Raw genomic sequence first — 20083 nt, 5'->3', positions numbered from 1 at the left:
GTTTTAAAGGCATACAATGTCTGTATGTCAAAATAACATGTCCCAACAGTCCTATCTCGGCCTCTTTTTACACTTCATTCCGTTTTTATGGCAAAACATCTTATCAATGTACTTGCTTTTCTCAAAAGTTCAATTTTTGTTCAGTTAAAAATGGGAACAACAACAGGATGCGGAGGGAAATTCAGAACTTTAATTTGTTTAAGCAAGGTTAACACATTAGCTTTTTGTATAAACCTGGTTGGCAACGGTACCCAATTCTCCCTCAAGGGAGATTAACTTACAGGCCAGGGGCATTAGTGTAGCAGAATAAAGATATTGACCCAATTCACCTGACATCAATATCACAACAATTTTAGTTGCACAATCCTGGGAATCATTGTCCCATGCTAAGCAAATATTTGTGATTACAGTCTTTATGAAATTGGGCCCAGTTTACATGCAACCTACATTGGCATTGGTCAGTCCGGCCTCAGCCCACTCAGCCAGCTTCAACGCCTTTCCCATCAAGCAGATGTTGAATATCACCAAGGCGATGACCCAGGTCATCAATGAGAAGCCGGTCTTCTTCATTAGGTAGAGGTAAACCTTGTAGGAAACTGTACCGGTCTTACGCTCCTCTGTTTGGATGAGTTTACCATTTTCTCCATGAGGTGTTGTACCTTGAATTAAAATGTGGGTTGACAAATATTGGGGTAAGAAAGGTTGTAACTGTGAAATATAGATACAAAGCTAATAGACCCTACAAAAATGGCGTGCAAAACTTGACATGGATAAATAGTGATGAACAGAAGATCGTTATCTTTCACTAATAATGAATGATGAGCAGTGTTTCTCTTCTTGCAGTGACTTACAGGGCGCTCTATTCAAATACTAAAGGGTGGTATATCAGGCCTGAAATTATACAAAGGCCGCAGAGGCAATTGTTCTTGGCCTTGGTGCCCCTTCAAAATGTTCCCATACACTTTAAGATATCCCAATGGAAGTGCCCATTGCATAATGGTAATAGCCTTGCCCCAACAAAGATGAAATTCCATGCCTTACACATGATCAAAGATTACTGTATATGAACATTCCATCTAAAATATTGGTATAAGAATTTAAAAAAACCTTTCCCTAACATGAATTTGCATCAAATTACTTCTCGGCACAGCTTCTCAACAATACCTTTGAAAACTTAATCTGAACTTTAACTCAAACGCCCAAATTCACCTTCCGTTCCAGTCTTGAAATCCTTGCCCTTCAGAACGCTTTTCCGACGTCCAACCCCAAGTGTGGTGTCGGTTTGCTCGGCTGTATATTGAGAACTATCCTCTGGTCCTGATTGGTTGGATACCAGTAGATCAGACCATGATTGGTGGAGGTCTGGGTCGGCCATCTTGATCTCTTCCAAGGTTCCCTGATGAGTTACTCTCCCACCGTCCATCACAAGAATCTGTATGTTTATGAATACAGAAGCTCATGAGCAATAACATACCTTCATTAAAGAAGTATAAACTTTTTGGCAGGACAAAACAAATACATTTTTTGTTAACAATAATTATAACTAGTTCTTATACAGCGCACTTTACCATAACCATATCAATAAGCTTTACAAAATATGAGTGCCCTGTTCACTGGGCCAATAACATTCTTTTAATAAATCTTTCTCAGCTCCCTGGGAAGTTTACAGCCCTGAGCTGCCTTGGCTCTCTGATTTGCAACATAAAACTCAACCCTTGAAAGTACCCATTTATACCCCTGGGTGGAGAGAAGCAATTATAGTAAAGCATCTAGCTCAAGGACACCAGTGTCATGACAGGGATTCGAACCCGCACTCCGATGACTTAACCATCAGAGTTTGAATTTGATGCTCTACACCACTCCGCCATGACACAAAAAGTAGATTCCTGTCATTTGATTGCAAATCCCAAATCAACGACGGGCGAAAAGGCGGTTTGACCAGTGAAAGGATTAGCTAACTGGTCCTGCTGGCTAGTCAATGAAAGATAAATAAATGCAATAACTGACATCAACTGGCAGCAACAGAGCTATGGTTTTTGTTTTACCTGGTCAGCTTGCTGTAGATACTGTAACTGGTTAGTAACCAAGATGACCGTCCTGTCTTCCGTTCTCAGCCATCCCATAATGCCTCTGTGAACGATGTGCTGACTGACGTGTGCATCCAGAGCCGACAGTGGGTCATCCTAGGGGAATGGTAGCAAAAGTCACGTGAACCTAAGTTGGCTCTGTATGCATGGTTTCTCATTAAAGGAGCGTTACAGAATTGGTAAGAAACAAAAATCGAGACGATCACAGATTTACATAAAACTTACACAGTCTAATAATGATGATAGTAGAAAACATCCCTTGAAATATTTCTGTCTGAAATTTCATATTTGATGAGAAATAAATAATTTTATCTCGCGTCTGGAGTTTATCAAACAGTGAGCGTTTTATTTATTTTTGTTGTGGCATCAATCCAATTTTTGTAATGTTCCTTTAACATTCATGTGATTTGACACCTGGCTTGGTAGTGTTATTCATCTACAGAGGATATCGTTTAAACAATGCCGCAAAGACTATGCACCAGAACAAAGAAAATGCGACTAGGTCACATTCTTGTCAAAGAATGTTTAGTATTTATTACAAACAATAAGATGCAACTTGAGTAGCAAAAACAGTGGTGCAAACAAAACCTAACCCAGTCATGAGAGAGTACAAAGAAGTTAGACTCACACAGGGTCGCAGAACAGGTCCATAAATGTACCCCTTTATAACAATAACAAAATATTTATTTAAAGCGCCAAATGTGAGGGCCTCAAGGCACTTCAAAGATGAAGCAGAAGCAAAACTTAGTAACAAAGCAAAAGTTCAGCCAAAATACCAATCACAGGAGATATTTCAATAAAAATTTAACAGAAAGAATACTCAAAGCAATTAAAAATACTTTAAAAAAACCTCAGCCAGGACTAAAAAAAACCACCCACATAGCGCGTCACTCTTACCATGACGACGATTTTCTTGTTTGAATAGAGCGCCCTCGCGAGGCTGACCCTTTGCTTCTGACCACCGCTGAGGTTAATCCCCTTCTCTCCGATCTCTGTCAGGTCTCCGGCTGGTAGTTGCTCAAAGTCCTGCTTCAGGGCACATGCTGATACCACCTCATTATACCTAGAAGAAATAACAAGCAAGAGAGACCAAGTAATCAAAAACAGATTTTGTGCTTAGCAAAGTGTAGCAGGATACCAGTCACAAATTGTACATGTGATGTGGTGTTTTGGCTCGTAACCTTATCCTGCAGCCTATTTCACAAAACGCTAGGATTAATCCCAGCTTGAGTTAGGACGAGTAACCCGTCCTAACTTATGATGAGTTCAATGCGTCCTACGTATTTGGATAAGGAACTGAACCCGTCCTAAGGCCTTAGATTAATCCTAAGTTAGGAAGAGTTTGGTGAAATCGACAGCTGATTAGCATACATTTTTTAAGCAGTTCTATGAAACTGGGTCCAGGGGTCGATTTCACAAAGAGTTAGGCTAACTTAGGACTAGTCCTAGGAGATATACAAACTGCATGGTTAGTCCTAAGTTAGGACGAGTAACTGGTCCTAACTCGAAATAAGACTGGTCCTTACTCTTTGTGAAATCCACCCCAGAGCATACTGATTGAAATGTTGAGTTGCAAAACCACTAGTTATTTTCAAAACCCCCACAACACACTGTTAGATGGTGTTCCCGCAAACCTCACTAGATTGTTCCACCATGAGGCAAATTTTGAAATCCTCAGGGAAGGCTTGAGGGACGAGAGTAGTGTGAAAAGGGCTACAGGCAGTGATGGGGTAAAATAATTGCCTACCTTGTGTCATCCATGTCACATCCTAAGAGAATATTATCCCTAACTGAGGCATTGATGATCCATGGGCGCTGTGCAACATATGCAACATCCCTGAAAGTAAAAACAAACAAGAGATGTAAGAGATGTATGTGGTGTGTCGTGGGCCGGGCAATCTAGTTCAACAGACCCAAGCTCTGGTGTTGTCTTTGCTATGTCAGCAGCAGAATGTGGTTAGAATCCCGGTCATGACACTTGTGCCCCTGAGCAAGGCACTTAACCATAGTTGCTTCGTAAAAAGTTAGGAAGGCAGTGCATTCTGCTCCACCAACAAGGCTCCTATATGGTGGATGATACCCATGATACCTACATCCTATGCACAGTTTCAGCCTAAAAAGTAGATGGCAATGTGTCCCAGGTGATAGTTGATTTAAACCTTACTTTAAAGACAGTGGACACTAATGGTAATTGTCAAAGACCAGTCTTCTCACTTGGTGTATCTCAACATATGCATAAAATATCAAACCTGTGAAAATTTTAGCTCAATCGGTCGTCGGAGTTGCAAGATAACTATGAAAGAAAAAAACACCCTTGTCACACGAAGTTGTGTGCTTTCAGATGCTTGATTTTGAGACCTCAAATTCTAAACTTGAGGTCTCGAAATCAAATTCGTCGAAAATTACTTCTTTCACGAAAACTATGCCACTTCAGAGGGAGCCGTTTCTTGCAATGTTTTATACTATCAACCTCTCCACATGACTCGTTATCAAGTGAGGTTTTATGCGAATAATTATTTTGAGTAATTACCAATAGTGTCCACTGCCTTTAAAGTAGCCATCCGGACTTGCGATTTAGGTGATATCTCATAAAATTGTTTAAAAATTCCCACCTGTGCCGTAGATCTACACAACCGCTGACTGTTGTCATCTCACCCAGAAGGGCACTGAGGATGGAAGACTTGCCACTACCTACACTACCAACGATGACTGTCAGCTCACCTGAAATATGCAAAACAGGTCAAGTTGAGGTCAATCACCACATAGCTCATTATTAAAATGCTAGGCTGTATCCAAAGTAGTGGCTGTAGCTTGGGACAAGTTCGCACAAGAGCTATTGTTGACCATAGTTCGACTACGCTATTAAAGGAACACGTTGCCTTGGATCAGTCGAGTTGGTCTTTGAAAAGCGTTTGTAACCGTTTGTTATAAAATGCATATGTTTAGAAAGATATTTTAAAAGTAGAATATAATGATCCACACAAGTATCACTCGAAATTGCATGGTTTTCCTTTTACCTTGTCGTCCAACACGGTCGGCCATTTATGGGAGTCAAATTTTTGACTCCCATAAATGGTCGACCGTGTTAGTTCGCAAAGTAAAAGGAAAACCATGCAATTTCGAGGCAAATTTGTGTGGATCATTGTATTCTACTTTTAAATTATCTTTCTAACCATATGCATTTTATAACAAACGGTTACAAATGCTTTTCGAAGACCAACTCGACCGATCCAAGGCAACGTGTTCCTTTAACCCAAATTATGTGTAGTCGATGATAGTTGGACTACACTAGTTGACTATTTGGAACCTGCCCACTGGACATGGTTTCATGCCTATTAAGCCCGGTTCATACTTCCTGGGAATGCTTCGAGCGAAGCGAATTTCTCTGCGCCACAAAGGGAAATGGAGTGCGTACCGATTGTTGCGTCACCAAAATTCGCTTCGCATTCACTTTCGCAGGAAGCAGTTTTCATAGAACAGTGCAGAGGTACACTTTAGTGCATGTAGTTGTCAAGGCCTACATACTGAAAGGCAGAGAAAAGACTCTGTCCTTGATGCACACAAAAAATCAGAGGTATAAAATCAGAGGTTTGATCTGGAAATATTGGTATATGTGGTAGTGACTAGGGCTGGGCGAATTATTCGAATATCCGGTTAATGGCGAATAGGTTTTCCTATCCGTAACCGCGAATGCCTTTTTTTTCTTAACCGGATATCCGCATAGGGCGCGAATAGCTATTTATAAACCGGATAGTTCTGTAATTACAACCAAGTAACCGGATATTCTTTAATATCCGAATATCCGCGGACGTCGGGCGACAACTGACATGAATGTTTTGACTGAATCCTAATGAAACTTCTATTAAGACAGCATAAAACAGCATAAATTAAGTATTTAACTATGCTCACCTCCGTGAAGAGTTAAAACAATGACATTTCTGACGTAATTTGTTAAAAAATTACAAAAGTTTTCCTTCACGTAGAGTCATCCACGATCAAAAGAAAAAGCAAATCGCCATCTTTAAATTAGATCCGGTCATTTTTATGAATGAACCGAGTGACACTGTCTGAAACTAATATCAATCCGCCCAGAAGATCTCATTCACAAACGAACAGCGCCCTCTAGCGACAAAAAAATATTTTTTTTTTTATTTTTTTTTATAGCGCCCTCTAGCGTCGAAAAAAAACTATTCGAATATCCGGTTAATTTCGGATAGTTGGCCAGCGGTATCCGAATAACATAATTTCACTATTCGCCCAGCACTAGTAGTGACTCAATACATACCGCTTGGTATCTCTATATTGATATCATGTAACACTGCATCAGAGTCTGAATCCCATGTGAAGATGCCATCCTCAATCTGAAACAATTGTAAAAGAAACAAAAAAACGTACCGCATTAGTCTCCTTACAGTGACTAATAATAATAATAATAATAATTATAATAATAATAATAATAATAATAATAATGGCTTCTTAAATAGCGCTCAGGTTCGTCACACAGTGACGCTCATGGCGCTCCAACATTATTACCCCTGGTCACACTGGGCATTTAATCATTCCTTAAACTATCGCAGTTGTGCAAGAAATCAGCTACTCAGCTTAATCAATCACAAGAACCATCTCTGCCCTCACAGGTACCCATTTACCCCTGGGTGGAGAGAAGCAATTATAATGAAGTGTCTTGCTCAGGGACAAAAGTGTCACGACCGGGATTCAAACCCACACTCTGACTAGAGCACACTAGTTAAAATATATGTTGCGAACAACCATCTGGCTCTTCTTAAAGCCATTGGACACTTTCGGAACAGAAAAAAAATAAAAAGTTCACAGATTTACAAATAACTTAGAGGGTTTACAGAGGGTAATGGTGAAAGACTTCTCTTGAAATATTATTCCATGAAATGCTTTACTTTTGGAGAAAACATTAAAACAGTATAAATTCTCGATATCGAGCATTACAGATTTATTTTAAACACATGCTATGACACGGCGAAACGTGCAGAAACAAGGGTGGGTTTTCCAGTTATTTTCTCCCGACTCCGATGACCAAGTGAGCCTAAATTTTCACAGGTTTGTTATTTTAATATATAAGTTGTGATACACAAAGTGTGGGCCTTGGACAATACTGTTTACCGAAAGTGTCCAATGGCTTTAAAGCCAACACCACTAACAAGGTGTCTGAGCGGTCTTGTGCACCAGACTTAAGCTCTTGGTATCGGTGTAACTTGGTATAGGCATACCTTGGTACAAGCCAACATTGGTACATATATATAATTCTACTTGCAATGGGCCTAACTTGGAGAAGGCCTACCCTGGGGTATGCCTTCCTTGAAACACTAAAGCCTTACCTTCACAGCTATTCTTGCTGGAAATGATGCTGTATCTTTATGGTTATCTTCAGTTGGAATAATTTGCAGTTCACGTTGCTCTGCACCATCCTCTCCTCCCTGGCTCTTGCTCTCAGCGTCATGTGAGGAGGATGAGCCACCATTCCTTGTTAATGATGGCGCCCTCCAGGAGAGTCTCACTTGCAAATCCTGAAACCATAAGATAATATTGTTACTAATAAAACGCACATTTTATATAGTGTCAAATCCATAATTTGTTTCTTCACTTTGATGGACATTGTTAAAGAGAAGGCAATACAAAATGAATAAATGGAAAAAGAAAAAGGAAAAAAAAAAACAGAAATAAAAAAAAGTAAGGTGGATCTGGATGCCCAAAGTGTACACATTCGTGGCTATGCTGCCGCTTGAAGACATTCTGAAATCAAAATTATCGATAGGGCATTCATGTAAATGCTTATATAACAAGATTTTAAAAAAATAGAAAAACATTCTTCTACTACTATCAGCACTGTCTGTATGAAATTGACTCTTTCCATGGGTTTGAGGCTCTAATATGCAGTATCCATGATACACTAAATAAATGTATACCAATAAAAGTTATAATAAAAACATGGGTCCCTCACTGAAATTAGACAAATATAGAAACCGTAATGATAGCAAACTTTGCAAAACTTACTAACTTGTTTCTCCTGCCATCATCAAAGTATGTTTATTACTGAATCATTCTCGACTCTCATATGCACACATTCCACATAAATAAAGAATGAAAACACCAACTGTAACTAAATTATAATAGTGGGTTCTTATATTGCTCGCATATCCGTCACTCAGTGGCGCTCAAGGCGCTTTAACATACAGTATTTTCCTGCAAAGGTATTTGGGACTACGTTTGAATTATGAGACCTACTCCTTTAACATAGCACCATGTAATGGTTTACAAGGTGCTGTGGCGCAGTATGCTGCCAATCGAACCAGGAACACCGGGGCGAAACCCTTCACTTTTTGATAAGTGCACTGGGTTTCTTTTATAAGCGTTATACAACACGCGGGACCAATGGCTTTACGTCCCATGCCAAAGGACCAAGCATCATGGTCAAGTGTCTTGCTTAGACAAAGGTGTCACGACTTTTGACCCACACTCTGCCAATCGAACCAGGAACACCGGGGCGAAACCCTTCACTTTTTGATAAGTGCACTGGGTTTCTTTTATAAGCGTTATACAACACACGGGACCAATGGCTTTACGTCCCATCCAAAGGACCAAGCATCATGGTCAAGTGTCTTGCTTAGACAAAGGTGTCACGACTTTTGACCCATACTCTGCTGATTGGGACAGCGGAGTTTAAATCAAGTGCTCTTAACTGCTAGGCCATCGTACGCCACCAAATAAAATTTGATATCTAAAGATCCCAACTTACATTGTCTGTGACCCCATTATGGCAATCAGTATCTCTCTCACTGCGTGAAGACTCGACCTCTGACCTCATGAGGAATTTCTGCAGCCTCCTCATACTGATGATACCAGTCACCATGTAGGAGATGTAGAGCGGGAAATAGAAGAGGGAGTTCTCATATAGAACGAAGAGTGACAGGGATGGGAGGGCAACTTCAGGGGTCAGCGCACGGCCCGAAATGTAGGTGTACGTCCCAAATGACTAAAAAAAGGAAATATAAGACAGGTTAAGAATAGAAACAGGGTGTAAGTGTAGGTCCTAGATGACTTAAGGATGAGAAATGGGAAATGAAACTAAGCTAAAAGGCACCATAGATTCAAATTATCTTATGGGTTGTCTGCACATGTTTTGGGATAGAATAATTGCCCGAGTAAAGAGGAATCACATAGAAGGAACATGTGAACATACATGTAATAAGAGACTTTCTGGCACGATAGGTGGCAGCAGACTAATCGGGTAAATCCATTGTTCTCAGAGTTATGCGCATGCTCAGAACTACGTAAACAATGGAAATTTACCCGGTAAGTCTGCTGCCACCTAGCGTTGGAAAGTCTCCCATTCATTTGCAAACAAGATAAGATGAAGCCTGTATCTGTTGCAAGCGTGCAGTAATAAATGTACAATTCAAGCCTGTAGTTTTCAATTTATGTTTCCCATATTCGCACTAGAAGTTGTGATGGTGTTAAACTTAATTATTCCTTAGTTGGCCCAAAGCCTAGCAAGTCATAATTTATGGGGATCAAGCTTTTTCACTTTATGCTCTAACTCTTTGGAATCAATTACCTAGATTCATTTGAGGGCAATAATCAACTAAAAACATTTCTTTTAAAAAAACACTATCTTTGAATCTTTATGCTTTTTCTTGAGGTTGACTCGTATTGGTGTATCTCATAGTTGTTGTTTGATCTCAATGTTTATATTTTTGTCAGTCTTATTGTACAATGTAATCTCTTTTTAGCTTAATGTTTATAACATGTAGGAAATGTCTGTACAGTGTTTTGAGATCTTTTTTTGTAAAACACTTTATCAAAAATAATTTATTAAAAAATTAATTATTAATGAATTATTAATCTGTGAATAGTCCCAGCCATTCCCAATTTATAAAGAACACTTCAATCGGAAAAAGGAATATTTTAAAAGGCAGCCAAGAACTTGACTAGGACAATGGAAACCCTGAAGTCAAGACCTTTGTACTTGTTGAGACAAAAGCAAATAACCTGATGTCTTGTAAGTAAACAAAAAAGGGACACTAATCACGGTTCTCATTCAAATAAACAAACAGATCCTTCAAACAAACTCTACATGCAATGTGTATGTTCTCAACTGAAGCACAATGAAATGATCAACTTTATAAAAAACAAAATTCAGACTTACTATTAAAGTAATAAGGATAGGGCCGGATGATGCAATGGTGGCTATACAAAAAAATACACAAAAGAAAACACAGAAGGTAAAAAATACAACAAATACTGCAATCATATCAATAGCATGTAATATTACACAGCAGGGAAAGTAACATATATGTGTGACATTCCATACAGTTCTAATTCATATCAACTTAATTCAATGAATAATTCATAACATTCATTCAGAGCACACTAGTCAAAACATGGAAAATAACCTGCAATCAATCAATCAATCCATAGCCAAAATGAATTTTTAAAACATTCAAAGGCGCTCAAGAAAGTTACATGAAGTTAATTACAATACACTTGTTAAAAAAAGATAACATTTGATAAGTTTCTTAAAAAGATGAATAGAGCATCCTTGATGTAATTTGGAAGAGTGTTCCATTCTTTTGGTCCGTAGCAGGAGAGTGAAAAATCTGCAAATGACCAAAGCCAATATCTCAACAACAATAAGTTTTCAACATGGTGTACTCAAAAGAATTAACAAATATCTACTGTGAAACATTGAAACTCTAGGTGGTAGGAGACTTTGTAAACCCATACAAGGTTAAGGTATATAGGATTTGAGGCATTGCATGGTGAGGTATCATTTATCAATGTATGTTTGGTTTGCGGTAACACCATGTGTGTATCTACTTGCCAGGTAGAGTTGTTCTTAGAGAACTGTCTTGTTTTATTCTACTGCCGCGGAGTAGATAATCGGAGGTTCAGGAGACTTCTCAGTTCTGAAAAGAACTGTCCTGCTTTTTAACTATTACCAGGGCGGATGGTATAGAAAATAGACTGGACTACTACTTTAGCTTATAGGATCGTAATTAACTGTACTGCCACGGAGTCAGTTCTGAATTGGTCTCAACATTTCGACTAGCTTGCTCTAGGCATTGTCAGGAGAAGGTTAAGGTACTATATAAATAGGTAAAATATCAAACATACATGTAGCTCTTCATCCCCAACAATAAAAATAACCAGTTCTAAAAGAACTGTGTTTTACAATAGTCCATGCATCCTCCTGAAGACGATCAGAGCACACTGATCGAAATTGAGTTGTCAACCACCGGTTCTTTACAGAACCAACACTACTCAAAAGAGATTTTCACTTGGTGTTTCCGCAAACCTCTCTAGTCTTAGTTACACTTCCACCGTGCAAAGTTTCAAATCCTACTTAGAATCCACTTACTTGATATTGCAAAGCAGACATTTTTGAGGAGGATAGCTAGTAGTTCCATCTTCCTGAATGATTCAATGGTCTTGCAGAATAAATCCTCCCATCCGTACATCTTGACGAGCTTCATGCCACGTAGGAGCTCTGTGCAGTACTTCAGTCTATCATCAGATAAAATCTACAAACATAACAAAAAATACTTGTCGATATTTTTTACGGAAGTATGGAAACAAATGTGCATCACAAGGGAAGCTGACTGGGTCAGGGGAATTTAATTTTTTTTAAATGAATTGTGGTTGAATGAATAAAAATTAACTAGAGTGCGCCTCGAACCAAAAACCTCCGGATTAACGTGCCGGCGCTCTACTAACTGAGCTATCTAGCCCTATGTTGGTGGTCTCCCTATAAGTCAATATCTTTGTTTAGGGGTACCAGTCAGAAGTCATACAGTCGTTAACTGCCGTGTAGCCAGGGATCAAACCCAAGTTGAGGCTACAACCTGGAAAGCTGCAGCCAGGGGATATCACCTTTATAAGGGGAAGCAACTTCTTATTTCAGATATCAAAAATATAGATATCAAATATGAGGAGAAAAGTGTCAACTTTTAAAAAACAATTGTTTTTTTTTTGCTGTCGTAGAACTCACCAATGCTTTCTTCTGGTATTTAGACATACCCTTCCCTGCCAGGGTCATGAATGGCACGAGGAGGAGTAGAATAGCAGCACCAATAAGAGCAGATACACCTAAGATGATGTAGAGCAGAGCCACCGTAATAAGGATCTGAAAATACAGCCATATAAATAAGTAAATCAGAGTAAACTATGTCAGGAGAAAATAGAACTAGCTGTTGTTGCAAACAACTAACCAATCAAAAGGACCTACATGTATGGTATAAATGCAAAAATAGTTAATGGCTTGACGCTTTGACCCCTCTTTCTCAAAATATCAGGCCATTAACTATTTTTTAAACTATGTCATGGCAGACTGATCTAGGAATACAGCATATTAGAGCCGCAAACCCATGTAAAGACTCAATTTCAAGCAGTTCTGGTGGCGGAGTCATCAGAGTGAATTATTTTGAGTATTTACCGAATAGACCTTTATCATGTTGCCTCCATCTTGGTCATGTACCTTGTATCGAATAACAATAATGAATGCTAATAATCAATTTGCAAATAGGAACCAGACTGATTTGTTCTTCCAGCCTTGGTTTGGTAACATTGATACCAATGGGAGAAATTCAAGATGGCTGCACCATGATAAAGGTCAATAGTGTCCAGTGCCTTTAATGAATGTAAACCTGTGACCTCAATGTCACACTTCGTGTAGTCTGTTCATGGATTGACACATTGAGGTTTTCACTCACCGATATAGAAGTGACAAACATTGAGAAAAGCTCCAGGACCATCTGCTGCATGTTTGCTGGGTCAATGGACATGAAGTTCACCAGTTTACCAGCGGAGACAGAACTGCTCCCGCCCAGGGAAAGTTGAAGTGACTTCTTGTATACCATTGCCTGTGTGAGGGGGGAAACAAGATATTACTGTAATTTGTTTTACTTTATTTATTTATTTATTTTTTTTTTTGGCGGGGGGGGGGGGGGGGGGGGGCCAGGGGGGGGGCCTTGGCATGCTAGATCCAAACAACTGTATTGATAAACCTAAAAAATATGACCAACTAATATCATCATCAGTCGGCTGCACAGAGGGCACACACAAGCTTTTCCCATTCTCTCCTGTCTTGTGCTATTCTCCGAATCTAAAGCAGGGAGAGCAGAAAATCCGGGGAGACTAATCTTCCAATGTACTAAGGGTACAGCAGGCGCTGACGACCTTGTTTGCGCCGGCCATGCGATGGGGAGTATAGCGTAGATGTTGAGTGGCTCGTTGGACGGTTTCCGTTGGATGTGTCCAACCCATCTGAGTTGTCCTATTTGGAGGGTCTGAAAAAAGGCTCATCAAATAATATCTACAATTTTTGGGGGGAAATTATAACAAAAAAACCCCAAAAAGCTACATTAATTTGTAAATTTTGAAAAATTGTCTCAATCTTTAAAGCCATCTTTTGGCACAGCTTTGACACCCTGCCTTGAAATTTGCATATTATGACCAACGTCGGTTCAATGCTGGCCCACCAGTGCACCGTTACAAAACCAGTATTGGCCCAGAAAAGGTTTTATATACCATTTTGCCAAAATGGTGTGCAGCTACAAAGAAAGGTATTGGCCCACAAAAGATTTTCTAGCGGCTGATTTTCACTGGCACTCTTTCTCAAAAACATGTGTTCGGTACCGAGCAATTTCGACCTCTAGGCGTCAAATGGATTCTGCTGTACGAAATTGAATCAATCAAATTTATTAAAGACAATTGGGTTGGAACTTGGAGGAGTTGAGATGACAAGTGCTGAGGATACAAATAAGCCCACAATAAGCTAAAGCATAGTCCAAGTTCGCACAAGGACCATTTGTCTATTAGCGGCTCATATTTACTGGTACTCGTTCTAACAAACATGTGCTGGGCACCAGCAAAATCATCCTCTGGTCGACAAATGAATCCTTGTTTCAACTTAGTCGGCAGTTGGTTCTGCTGTACCGTATCGAATAAATCAAATTTATGGAAGACAATAGGCCATTTGTGAGATAGATTTGAATAGTATCTGGTACAAGGACTTGCTTAGTCACAAGTACATTAATCCGGAGATTGTCCCACTCTAGTTGACTTCTCTTTGTTCAATCCCAGAGAGCAACTGTCTCTATTTAGTCTGAGGATTTCAAATTTAAGGGTTACCTTGTGACTAAGCAAATCATTGTACTAGACAATATTAAAATCTAACTAAAAAATGGCTTCTTGGGTTGGAATTCTGAGGAGTTATGGTTGAGGGGGTAAGTGCTGAGGGTACAATACCTGGATAGCTGCTCGTACATGAACAGCTTGAATGGTCAGATAGTACTGGCTCATCCTCATACACAAGACGGTGGTTACCTTGGAGATGAAGAGTACACAGAGCAGAACCCAGCCATCAGAGAAGAACTCACTGATGGTGACAAAATGTTGCTGCTTCTGCAAAAAGAAATTAGAAGTAAAAATCACTGCACCATGAAGCGGTGTTTGAATTGGTTCTTCCTATCATGGCTCAATCTCTTTATAGGCACTGGACACTATTGGTTATTACTTAAAGTGGAAATAGCCCTGGTATAAAACACTGTGAGGCACGGCTCCCTCTGAAGGGATGTATTTTTTTCAGAAAGAAGTCATTTCTCACTTAAATATTTAAAAATACTTCAGGCCTGTTTATAATGCATTTGATCGTTCTCTTGCATCTTAGAAGACCAGTCGAGTCAAAATTTTCACAGATTTGTTATTTTGTGCATATGTTGGGATACACCAAATGAGAAAACTTGTCTTTCACAATTACCAAATGTGTCCAATGCCTTTAAGTCTTTGTAAAATCGGTCGTCTACTCGCACCATGAAAACCATACCACTCCAAAAAGATGGGGGTTAAGAATTTGGGAGAAATTACAGTAAAAAAAACAAATCTTTAATGAGGTCACACAAATAGATCATAATGCATGTTCTCTACTTGTACTTACTGATTGAGCGTCACGCTCTTCTGGATAGTTTTTTTCTGATACATATATGACAATGCCTCTGATTGTTAATGGCACAATGAACTTGGACAGTGAAGACACTAGTTTCAGCAGCGCTGCACCCACTAGTTTGATGCCACAGATACGACAGAAGACTTTGAATAGGGAGACACTGTGATTGTTCCTTAGAGCATTTGCCTGAAGGAAAAACAACAAAACAAATAGTTTATTTAGATGTTCATTTTTGCATTTGGGATACAAATTATTTTTAGTAATACTTTTACCGAGTTCTGTGAAAAATGCATAGTGGACTTTTTTCATGATATGCCTGTGAATTGTTTTTCACTGGGCTCAAGAAAGTACTGCTAACACAGTGCCTAATACACAGGGGTGTAAGGGCAACTAAAATCAATCATAAGAAAACAAACAATGCAAAATTCTATAAAATTCAGTCCAAGAATAAACAACCTCATGAAAAGTACATTCATAAATTGGAACGGTTACATTGTACATTAAAATGACTATTGAATAAGCCATTTGCAACTAAGAATATTAGAATAAAGTACAATGAGTTGTAAAGTGTCAAGGTACTGATTATGATTAGAGACAGTTGCTAGGTCGGGTTAGGTCACATGATTCAAGGTTTAGCTTTTGCGTAATTATGCAAGAGAGGGTAAACACTTGTAAACATTTTTGAACGAATGTGTATGGCTCAATGATAGCAATAGCAGGGTTTGCTCATCTGGAGGTTGCTTGCAAAAGCTTCAATTGTTGACACATCAACTGTCTCTATGGTCTGAAGACTTCAAACTTTTTTAACGGTAACTTGTGACTTGCATTTAATCATTTTACCTGACTTTATTTTAATATAACTCACAAATGCCTCATTAATTAAAGTCACCTGGAAGTGGTATTTTTTCAAAATAAAGCTTTTGTCACTAATATATGTGTTTTGATGAGTGGAATGTGAATAAACAGTTAACTAAGGTTTTAAAAAATCAGTTCTTACATGTATGTTATTTACAAATTTAAGAGTAGACCCCGACCTGAGAGGGCGCTGTTCGTGACGTCAATCGAGGCAGACTTTGCCTGTAATGCGTAGAGTAAACACAATTGCAAAGTACATGTACGGACCAAGTCGTGAGTTTGTACATTAAAAAAAATAAAAAATTGGTTTTTTTCCGGCAATGCCGACCAGGTGTTTTGCTGCTGAATGCAGAAAAACACTTATTGAAATGTACCAACTCACGACTTGGACGTACATGTACTTTGCACGTGTGTTTACTATACGCATTGCAGGCAAAGTCTGCCTCGATTGACGTCACAAAAGGGGTAGGCGGAGTCAGCCCCCCAAACAACTTTATATATTTTTTTAAGCATATAAATCGTGACAAACAATTACTAAAAAAATCGTTTTATTGTTCAGAAGCATATATACTCTAATGTTTGAAAGAAAATTTTTTTGTATTTCCAGGTGACTTTAAAGGAATCAACAGTTGGCCACAACCCACTCAAACAAAAATGGCATACGATATAATGTAAAAGTGTCAACAAATGAATTAAACATAAGGCTCTGTGATCAGAAAAATAATTGCAAAGAATTAAAATGTGTCTCACCTTTTCCCTCTGGAACATCTCATGAAACTGCCTGTAATTTTCTTGAGCTGTGTGATGCTGTGGTAGCGTGCCTAAGTCTTTGCGCACCAGAGGGCGTTTCCTTCCAAGGCGGAACAGCCGAGTCAGCCAGGAGAAAGTGATTTGGGATGGAACACTGACAGAGTCATGGATGTAATGCATGTCGTCTTGCATGGAATCCTCAGTTGGTGTTAGTCCATAGGACACACTTCTACAAGAAATCTAAAGTAAAAGGAAATGCTGATTAACAAACACTTGTACCTCACAAACTACTCCTAAAACTATGAGGTTTGATTTGCTATCGTCTAGAACTATGACGTTCGTGGAGACGATAGCGGAATGAACCTCATAGTTCTAGCTAGGGTTTTACAAAACCGTGAGCACTGGGCAGGTGGTTAGACTGCAGAACCTGTAAACACAAGGTTGTTGGTTTGGATCATACTAACTATAGCAAATTGCTGGTTTCACAATGATGAATTTAAGTGTTGTCGTATAGACCAAAATTCATAACCATGGTACGAATCATAGATGTTTTAAAATCTATGTTTATAATGAGAGAGATTGGCTTTTGCCAGATTGGTGTTCACGTTCCCATGTGCTGTGGGAGATTTGCACAGTTCCCTTGTTGTCTAATCAAACAAACTAAAGATATCAAAATACGAAAAACTCACCGTCTACATTCTAAATTTGTTTATCATAACTTTATGAATTTAATGATATTAGAATCTAATAGATCATTAAAATCATAAAATTATAATCAACAAATTATACAGTAACATAGCACAGTAAGTGCAGCATTCTACGAAAATCAAAGACATAAAATGAGGCCCTTATTTAGGGAGTTAACGATATTAATATTTGTTTTGCTTTAATAGTTTTATTGAAAACTATACCTACAAAAAGTTTATTATCTTATTCAATACAATTTCAGTCGTTATCTGACGTAACCGTAGGCCAGATATAAAAAACTGCCATTGATTTGTATTTTATACATTGTCATAAAACTTACCATAGGTAGGTTGACAAGATCCAACAAAATGAAAGCACTGTATGCACAAAGCATAAAAACCGTCAAGTCAAAGCGAACAACTTGGACACTACACAAACCAAGTTTACTCAAACCCCACAATTTAAAAGCCTGTCCAATCAAACACAAGCACCAATATAGCAAAGTCAAAAGAGACATTGCAAAAGTCCCCCACCTCTCCAAAGAGTTGTAGTAAAATGCAGCAATTAAAGTTGTAACGATAGCACCGATGTTAGGCAAGTATAGGTACGGTTGGGTTGAGTTGTAAAGTGGGCGGGTTGAATCCGTCAAAACACCCTCTGCTATTCCGAAAGAAACCGCAATTAAAGTCACGATAATTAGTAGCCAACGGAGTGTATGTCCACGGCATTTTCTCAGTTGTTTCGTCATATTTGCTCTGGAGACATTTGAGCAGAATGCAAGGGTGGTTAAAGTTGCCACAAATGAAAGCATGAAGAGCAAATGCACCGTGGTGTTGACAGCGCCGACCGCGCACTGATGACCGAGCCATGGGTCCGGATCGGCTCGCTCCACGGTACCATCTCGGCTGTCAACACCGGTGTCATTTTTGTCAATATCCTGGCGTGTTTCAATGCCGCAAAACCAGCCAAACTGATCGTGTATGGCCCACAGTGCCATCAGTAGATACTACCACACAGCGTTATGAAAGTAGGAGTTTTTTAAAATTTTATTCGAGACTTTGTTGAGAATGAAACATTAGGTGAAGAAATCATGGCAAAAGAAAGACTTCATCGTCGCTAAATGTAGTACGTTGTATATCATGAAGGTAGAATTAGGTTGTATATGTAATGTACGTGTTCTGTGTGTGTGTGTGTACGGCAGACAAACGTGATGTATGTCAGCTGTGAAATTGACCTTTGACCTCGAACCAAATCAAGGCCTCCCTCAAAACGTCAAAACCACTCAACCTTGCAAACCGCAAGCAACAATTAAATTAAAATAAGTCAACTGGTGAGCAACCTTGATGGATCAATACACGACTATCCGCATATTATCATACCCGCACGCAACTTGCGGGCCGCAAGCTACTGAGGTTGCAAAACTGTTCCCAATCCCCCACCCCAAAGTTCGAAGCTAAGCCCCGCCCACCCCAATGTTCCCAAACCCCGCCCACCCCAATGTTCCCAAACCAGGCCCTCCCAAATCCAAATTAAAAATCGGAAAAATGATGGGGGAGGGGGTGGGGTGGCCACGGAAGAAATTTTTTTTTTACCTATTCTCTTCCAAAACTAAAAGCACTTCCATCTGTCCCCCTAAAATAAACAAATAAACAAACGCCCCAAAACACAAACAACAACAAAAACGACTGGGATGTGATATGCGACTGGGTTTTTTTTGGGGGGGGGGGGGAGGGGGTAGGCATATGGAACACACTACAAACTCCCAATAATAATACAAAATCCACAAACAATTTGTTGTTTTCTTTTCAAATTTAAGTGATCTAGTGTTGTACTGTACATCACATTTTATTGACAATGATACAAGTCTTATAAGTTTGGCAAATGAATAAATTGATATTTACAAAATATAAAACTAAAGCTAAAATAATCAAAACAACTTTTTAAATGTCCATATATCCAATGACCAACGCAAGGACAAACATAACAAAACAAAAAAGCAAGACTACAAAACTGCAATAAAAATTATCAACGTACATTTAAAAGTAATAGCCAAATATAAAAGCAAAACTAAGCATTATTATAAACATTTTGTTTAATCACCATCAATATTTAAAGACAATGGCTCTTTGATTAATCAATATTACAGTTCACTTAATTACATAATTGTTTACATATGAAATGATTTACATATAATGTATACTCAATTACCATTTTATGCACAATAGATTTGTTTGAGTAAATAAAGTTCATGCAAATTGAATGTCTTCAGATTCATTCAATGAAACAAAAAGGACCTTTTACAATCAGCGCCAAATTGTCACAGAACTTTAATCATGCAATAGGCTAGAAGGCAATATTCACAAACACATGTTACACCATGGATAATCTGAAATTTGTAGTATAGTTAGTAAAATGCTTGGGGGATTTTTAACCATTAAATTAAAAAGAAAACAATATTTTTTAATAAGCCTGTCACTAATCCATTACAACAAATTATCTCAAGATTGACCAGCTGCCGGTTTCAACAAACTCTTCCTAACTTAGGATTAATCTAGCCCAGTACTTAAAAGTTCCTTAACCATAGACGTTAGGACGCATTGAACCCATCCTAAGTTAGGACGAGTTACGCGTCCTAACTCTAGATAGGGTTAATCCTAACATTTCGTGAAATCGGCTGCTGGGCCTAATTTCACAGCGCTGTTAACAGTAAGCAAATTTTCGTGCTTAC

At 38.8% G+C, this 20083-nt stretch overlaps 1 protein-coding gene across 1 annotated transcript in view; it reads right to left on the bottom strand.

The window, feature by feature from the left end:
- LOC139946289 (ATP-binding cassette sub-family C member 9-like) overlaps positions 1-18469 on the bottom strand; it is a 33757-nt gene extending 15288 nt beyond the window's left edge. The window contains exons 1-17 of the mRNA XM_071943915.1: positions 17696-18469; positions 16669-16908; positions 15055-15249; positions 14367-14522; positions 12830-12979; positions 12109-12243; positions 11479-11641; positions 10267-10307; positions 8857-9093; positions 7439-7627; positions 6373-6448; positions 4700-4808; positions 3835-3924; positions 2985-3150; positions 2046-2183; positions 1210-1432; positions 448-659 (exon numbers count right to left, since the gene is read on the bottom strand). Coding sequence (XP_071800016.1) covers positions 448-659; positions 1210-1432; positions 2046-2183; positions 2985-3150; positions 3835-3924; positions 4700-4808; positions 6373-6448; positions 7439-7627; positions 8857-9093; positions 10267-10307; positions 11479-11641; positions 12109-12243; positions 12830-12979; positions 14367-14522; positions 15055-15249; positions 16669-16908; positions 17696-18352 — 3177 coding nt within the window. The 5' untranslated portion in view covers positions 18353-18469. The remainder of the gene's footprint in view (positions 1-447; positions 660-1209; positions 1433-2045; positions 2184-2984; positions 3151-3834; positions 3925-4699; positions 4809-6372; positions 6449-7438; positions 7628-8856; positions 9094-10266; positions 10308-11478; positions 11642-12108; positions 12244-12829; positions 12980-14366; positions 14523-15054; positions 15250-16668; positions 16909-17695) is intronic.
- Positions 18470-20083: the final 1614 nt, after the last annotated feature.

The sequence above is a fragment of the Asterias amurensis genome, chromosome 1 (assembly GCF_032118995.1).
Source record: "Asterias amurensis chromosome 1, ASM3211899v1".
Taxonomy (NCBI): Eukaryota; Metazoa; Echinodermata; class Asteroidea; order Forcipulatida; family Asteriidae; genus Asterias; species Asterias amurensis.
Note: the sequence above shows the minus strand (reverse complement) of the source record. Positions and strands in the feature narration are given on the sequence as shown.